The following is a 7,276-nucleotide window of genomic DNA, read 5'->3' on the forward strand; positions in this document are numbered from 1 at the left end:
AGGCTTCGGCACTACCTTTTGTGAACATAATTAAAAATTTTGTTTAAAAGAAAAAAAGGTAAAGTAAGTGATTTTTTGCATTCAAGTTAACACTTTCAATCAAAAGCATGGACCGTTGTTCCCAACGTCTTTGTCTCTCTATATCCCCAAGCGCCATCTACTTTGGCACCTTTGAAAGACACTTTAATAAATAAGGAGACTCATTACTGAACTGTAATAAATAACAATAACTTAATCTCAATAAATATCTTCTGTATATTTATGTCTCTGAAGGGATGCATTGCATCAAGTAGTCTCTGCTCACTCACAATGACCAAATAGAAATGTAGTTACGCAAGTGACGTTAGTCCTTTGTAAACCTAAAGAAACGCGCTTTGTGTAGGCCGGGCTTGTTATTTCTCTTACTGTACTAGGAAGAAGTGCTTAAAAACTCAACTGGTTTTCATAGGTAGCAGAAGAATGAAATCCTGCACTCGTTCTGAAGAAACGTGAGATGGAAATAACCAAACATAGCCAGTAAGCAGAACTGTTTTGCTTTTTGTGAGAACTTGAGCCTGGTCATTTTGATATTTGCCCAATATCATCTTACTTACAAGGTTAATCTTATTATAGCTTAGGATTCGTCCTAAGCACTCAGGAACTGCCCTCCAATGAGCAGTAGCACAATGTGTCTTTCAGTAAAGCTGAGGGAACAGGGGATTATTAAGGTATTCCTAAGCTACTTCTTAGCTAAGCTTCTTGGTATAACTGGTATATGATGGTATAACTACAACACAGCGTGATATGGCAGGGTTGTGTTTTTAAGCACATTCCTCATGGATTGAGTCTCACTGATGGTGGACTGAGTCAAACAGGAAAGGTAGTGTGCACACCATCCATCCATCGGCATCTCCACCTGAGTTTTTATATAAATCCCCATTGGATGTCAAAAGTCTCCATCCTTCTACTCTGCCTCATGCTCCCCCATCCCCAGGCTCTCATGGCTCCTCGTTCTGCATTCTTGGTCCTTTTTTCTCCACTCTGAGCAGACGCTTTCCTGGGAACGTTGGCTCTGCAGCGTAGCAGGAAGGGAAAACTGGTGCCGCCTCTGGCATGCAGCTGTCAGACGCATCCACACCTTTTTGCGGAATGTTTTTTCAATATGTGGTAAACCAGGTTATCATCCAAAAAGGACAGGTCATCATCAAAGGCTGTGGGTCTGCAACAAGCTTGCCTCACTTTGTCAGTGACCAGTTTTTTCTTTTTGGTTAAGTTTTTTAAAATTTTGTCATAAGTGGTCTCAGCTGCATCACAAGATCCACTGCAATACCGGAAAATTAGCTCTTCTTTGGTTTCATATCCCAAATCCAAGTCGGTCACGTTTAAATGTATTTCTGTTAAGACACATCCTCGATTTCTGCCCTTTTGATTCCTCCTTCCCTTTTTGCTGGAATTCTCTATGTTCATGGCTGCATTTTGACGGTTCCTCTCCCGCCTAGAAAAAATCGGAGTCTGTTTATCTGGAGACCTCCTCAGTCTTTTAATAGTGGCTTGAATAAAGTCCACTACCTCATCAAACTGATCTGGATAATCCTCTGGCATATTAGCTGTTTGGGAAAGAGAGAAAAGGCTTTGTCAGATGTCAGTTGTCATTAAGTTTGTCCATTCATAGCTCAAAAACACTACACACATGCAAGCTGTTCTGCCCATCACTTTAGAGTGCCCACCCATGACCCTCAGAAGTCAGGGAGAACCTGGGACGGTTTAGATCATAATGGAAGCTCATTTGGGAAAAAATAAATGAGATATGTAACTCTGTAGGTGTCTGCTGATGCTTGGTAGCACTTCAGCACATCTTTCAATATTGAATGAGCCCTGTCAAAACCGAGGGAAGGAAAAGCATCATGATATAAACAATAGTTAACAGGCAGATGAAGCCACTGTAGAGAGGTTATACAGGGTCTTCCCACCAAAGCAGCAAAAGGAAGAGGTTTCTTTAAAGTAATTTTGTGATTATAATTGTTAATTGTTGCCTTTTCACACCAGCAGCAGTTAGTAGTGCCAAAGCCACCTATTGATAAGGTTTTTGGGCATGACAGAAGGAGGAATTTCCTGGGGTACCAGGCTGAGATATTATTCCTGGCTGAATGCCTGGTTTTTTTACTGCTTCTAAGGGACAATTGTTATCAGAGGTTTTGAAAATTTTCTCATGGAAGTATTTTGTATCACAAGATGCTGATTAGACTGAGTAGAAATAGGTCAGAATAGAAATATTATGTTAATTTTCAAGGTAAATGTTATTAATGTGTTTTCATTAGATGGAAATGTAATTTTTAATTTATTTAATTTTTCACATGCTATATACCCTACCCAGTGATAAATTATTCAGGTAAATTCAATGATGAAGTCAAATAAAATGTTTTGATACTAGCCAAATGAACCTCTTCAAGGAGGGTGAAATTAAATGTGTTCTGAATTGTTCCCAGATTTCAGCTTTTTATCATGATTTGGAAAAAAATCACATTTCGAGGTCCTCAAGCTTCCCATAGACTAATCCCTCAATGTGATCTGCTTTAGTGAATACTGAGAACTAATGGAGGGTCAGGGTGTCAGGAGCCTCTGTGTAGGTGCCTTTACATCACATTATTATTGACTGTCTCTGAAACACATAAACTACATTGCCATATTGAGATTTATTTTTTGTTTCATTCATTGTGCCAAAAATTAAGACTTGAGGACTCACTTCCTTTTCAGTAAGACCTAAGAGGATGCTTCTTTTTGCACTTAACTCCTAAGAACCCAACATGTAACAGACCAGTGCCACCCTGGCCCTGAGCATATGGGAAGTCCACCTCTAGGACTCCTACAAATATTGCAGGAACTGCAAACATTGAGAGAGGTAATATCCAATGCAGTGCAGCTGGCCAGGGGTTGTCACCTTCACTGAGCCACAAAGGTTCCCACCCAGTCAGGTGGCCATATGGGAATGACCTCTTAGGCACAAAGGCTCAGCGTCACATTTCCTAACGAATGATGTAGGACAGGAGCCCCAGTGGGCAACAAGGCAGCACATGTATCCAGCTCACATGTGGTGGCATGGACTCTGTTAACAGGGGAGGGGAAGACATGAGGCTAACTCTGTTAGTGCAAAAACCTGCTGAAACAGCGTGCATCTGCATGTAAGGAGGAACATGGACCGCTACCCTAAGCAGCCACATCCTAGAGGTCCCCTTCCAAGGCAAAATAGTGAAGGATTGAAAGCATAGATTTTTTTTCATGGATGGATCCAGCTAAACAGTTTAGAAGGGTAAGAGAATAATAAAAGTTGGCAATCTTGTACCTTCAAACAATGAGATTGAGACAAAGGAAGTTGGATGCTATAAACTGTAAAGTTTGGATCCCGAAAAAGGGAATTACACTTTGTTTTACAGATACCCATGCTAAAGACAGCAATCTCACAGATCAATGTCTGTCCAAAGACATGCAGGAGGGATGGCTGCTATCTATACAGCTATGTGAAACCTGAACAAGGCAGGACCCTGCACCCAGCCCCATATTCCTGTGACACTAATGGTAAGTGTAGCCTTCTTGCACTGCTCTGTCATTATTATCTCTGTAGCAGGTACCAAATGTGAGCCATACCTACTGGAGGGGGTTTCTTAGATGGTTGTGTCCATTGGATGCACCACCCTACTCTATTGCAGAACAGGCTGGCCTGCCTACACCGTATGAATATTGCTCTACTGAAGAAGACCCAGGTCAAGGTGATAGGTGGGCTATGTTCCTTTAAAGCAAGAAGAGGGACACACATTGCTAGACTCAGTCACAAAAGATGACCCACATGCTGCTGGCATAACCCCTATTGCTGAAGTACAACCTTAACCCTGGCACAGATACAGATGGAGAGGAGTTGGCAGAATGCTCTTGTGGCTCTGGGACTGGGTAGTTTCTAGGTTTCTTACACAGAAACTAGGTTTCTTAGTTTATAACTCAAGAAAGGAAGGATGTAACCTCGAGGAGATGGCTCTAGCTGTGCCATTCTCCACTCTCACCTTCAACTTACCCTTCTCACACTACTGTGACTACCCCAGCTCACATCTCTGTCATATACTCCTAGCCCAACCCTTGTAGCAACAGTATGAGGCAATGAGACCTTGGCTATGGAGAGTGAAACAGAGTTGTGAGGGAAGCATATGAAGGCTTAACAAATTTCATGCAATGGTCATTCAAAATTCATCATGAAGGGGACAGGAGACTGTTACAGTGAAACCCAACCTATATGTGAAGTTTGCAACCTTCAGCCTCATACTTACCTCACTGCCAGTGCAGTGAGGGGAGTAAGTGTTCCTCACCTAAGAAGGCAGAAACAAAACTGTGTATTCCCTGAAGAGTTAACAACCCAACTGGATAAAAAATTTTTTAACTGCTTGCAATTCAGGTGAAAAATACCATCTACCCCTGTAAGAGTGCTACAGGCAAGATTCTATGTTGGTGATATACTGATCAGACAGCTATTGTGTTCAAGCACTGTCCTGCTCAAGTCAGGACAATCCAAGTATGCCCTGAAGGGTAGTAGGCAAGAGGAGGAAAGGCCCGTCTGGTGGACTGTGTCCCTGCTAAAAGCTCACATGGACATCTCCCCTGGTTCATGCGTGATCACTACCCTAGCTACACCAAGGGAGCTAATGCCACAGAGACCCTTCACTGCAAGTGGCCTGCAATCTTTCAGGTGGAAGAAACACACCAGGAAAGAGTCCCATGCGACGCTGCTAATGTAGGTATAAGGTGTTAACACTGCAGAAGGTGGGAGCAGTGGATCAAGTAATCAAGCCAACAGTGTATCCAACTAGAAAAGCCCTACCTACACACATGGACTAGCTGCACCCAGAAAATGGAGTCATTGGCAGCATGACTGATCCCACTAATCTCACTGAGGCTCTAACACAAACCATGCAAGAAGTGTTCCAAGCTGTATCTAATGGAGCTGGGGATCCCTGCTCAGCCCATCCCCTATTGCAACACCAGGCCTCCTGGGAGACTCACTGGGAGAAATGCCAGCACTACGAGTAAGTTGAATTCCAATTTTCTGTCTCCAGAGTGGACTTTCTTTTCAGCCCAGGGGATTGGAAAATACCCCGTGCAGATATCCAAATCTATCAGAAGGACTCCTGCAGTGACCCCTCCATACCTGGAGATTACATCACTAGAAAAGACACAAGGCATGTGGGTGATTTTAGGGAACTGGTGGAAACAGTAGGCAGAGAGCTCCTCTGGAGAAAATGTGCTAGAACTCTTGACCCCAGTCAGTGTCTGTCCACCTACAACTACATGTGCTGTTACAGGCTGTATGGGTACACCACATCAACACCATAGCAATTGCATTCTGGGCTACTCAGTGAGTCCCTGCAAGTTTCTGTAAGCTACAAGCCCCTATGCCTGTGGAGCCCCAAACTAGTCACGAACAATGCAGCAATGCTCTTTGGGCAGCTTCCAACTGCACTGCCAAGGTACTCCAAATTTTATTCTATAATTTAGCACTGTCTGAGGAACACCTCCAATCTGCACAATCAGCTAATTTTCTGCTGCTTAGTCTGAAGCACTGTCATCAGTGTGACTACAAAGAGTCACTAGGAGTGGCTCACAGGGGTCTGGAGGAAACCTTGACAACCAGGAGTGAAGGGAGAGTTGCCTTAGCCCTATGCTGAGGTGCCAGTCATGACTCAGTAGGGATATTCAGCTGTCCAACAAGTATGGGTGTGAAGCCTGAAAGCCTTAAACAAAATGCTGTAAAAACCTGCTGAAATAGGACCCGAGGCAACCAAGTGGAAACACCAGCACTGACACCAGGAATGATGGGTTGAAACAAGGCACTAGAGGTAAGTGCTAAGGAAGCTACCACCAGACATCATGCATGAATAAGCAATAACCACTGACCAAGGACTAAACACCTTAAAAGGCTAATGGACAGAAGGGAAGGTGGAGAAGAGTGACAGCAGGACCTCCCCATCCTGATGGGCACTTGTAGATGTGCTCTAGGGATGTCGAGACCTCTCTGCACCACAGACACCACATGCTGAGCACTTGTTTGGTCTCTGCACTGTGGTAAGTGCTGCTGGGGACAAAGGGAGTGCCAAGTTGAGCTGCATGGCCAAGAAACATTACTGCACTCATAGGGGCTTTCTTGGCATCAAGTGCTGTTTTGTAACCTGAGTAAAACCACTCGATTGAGGGATACTTTGTTACCTCTCTGCCTCCAACATTGTTTATAAAATGTTTATGGTCTCACCATAGCTTTGTTTCTGTCATACTGCATGGACTGCCCTGATTTGACTGTGCAGCAGACAGAGCTTTCTGTGAGGATTTCACACCCCTGAGAAAAGCAGAAACACAGTTTGCATGTGTGTATATGTGTGCTGCATTTACACATACACACAAATACATCTAGTTATACACACATACATATTTTTTCAAAACAAACTAGTTTACTGACAACACTTGCCTTCTGGTGGAAAAGCTGAGAGAACAAACACATGACAGATGCTTGTCACATTGTGCAATGTGCCAGCAGAAAAGACTCAAATACTACAGCAATAAAAGCAGTAAAGGTCTCTGAGCAGTAGTCCCTGGTCCCAGGATCCAGGGTGTGAAGGAAGCAGAATTTAAAAATTGAAAACCTCCTAGGACAAGACAGGATGGGATGGGACAGTATAGGATGGATAGATCCTTCCTCAGAGAGCACAGTGCCTCTGTGAGTCTTGTTCACAGTGTAGGAGAGAAAGGCTCAAAGATCCCACTGGGGCAGTGTGCTAGGCTGAGCCCCACCACTTAAACTATGGTGCCATGATCACTCACAAGACTTGCAAGAAGTCAGGAGGTTTCATTTGGGTTATATTACATTTCTGAAAGCTGTTTCCTGACTGTCCAGCTCCCTGGGGAAGTCCCTTGGAGGAAGTCTGTGTGTGGGCCTATGCACATGTTTTTGCATCACCTCTGCCTAGCACACCTAGCACCTCTCCAGCAGGAGCCTGGGGCAGACAGCAGTGCCTGTGGGAACTGTGGCCACCATGTGTGTCCTGCCCCATTCAGCTCACATTCTTGTAGCTCCTTTCCATGCTCCCTCTTTCAGTGCCATGCCAAGGACCTGACCACCCACCCAGGAACAGGCAGAGCCTTTCCCTCTGTCTGCAACTAGAGCATGAGTCTGTTGTCTGGGATCAGAGAATCAAGAGTGGTGGGTACTGATGGCAGCCCATGTGCCAATCTGCCTCTGGGTACTTTTTCTGTCTCCCACATCCTG

General features: G+C 44.2%; 1 protein-coding gene across 2 annotated transcripts in view; it reads right to left on the bottom strand.

Annotated features, from left to right (window-relative positions):
- Positions 1-1,101: 1,101 nt before the first annotated feature.
- The window catches only part of GDNF (glial cell derived neurotrophic factor), a 16,069-nt gene continuing 9,894 nt past the window's right edge, over positions 1,102-7,276 (bottom strand). For both annotated transcript variants that reach the window (XM_009073603.1, XM_009073602.1), the window contains exon 2: positions 1,102-1,586. In XM_009073603.1, the coding sequence (XP_009071851.1) occupies positions 1,102-1,586 (485 nt within the window). The remainder of the gene's footprint in view (positions 1,587-7,276) is intronic.

The sequence above is a fragment of the Acanthisitta chloris genome, unplaced genomic scaffold, assembly GCF_000695815.1.
Source record: "Acanthisitta chloris isolate BGI_N310 unplaced genomic scaffold, ASM69581v1 scaffold24784, whole genome shotgun sequence".
Classification (NCBI taxonomy): domain Eukaryota; kingdom Metazoa; phylum Chordata; class Aves; order Passeriformes; family Acanthisittidae; genus Acanthisitta; species Acanthisitta chloris.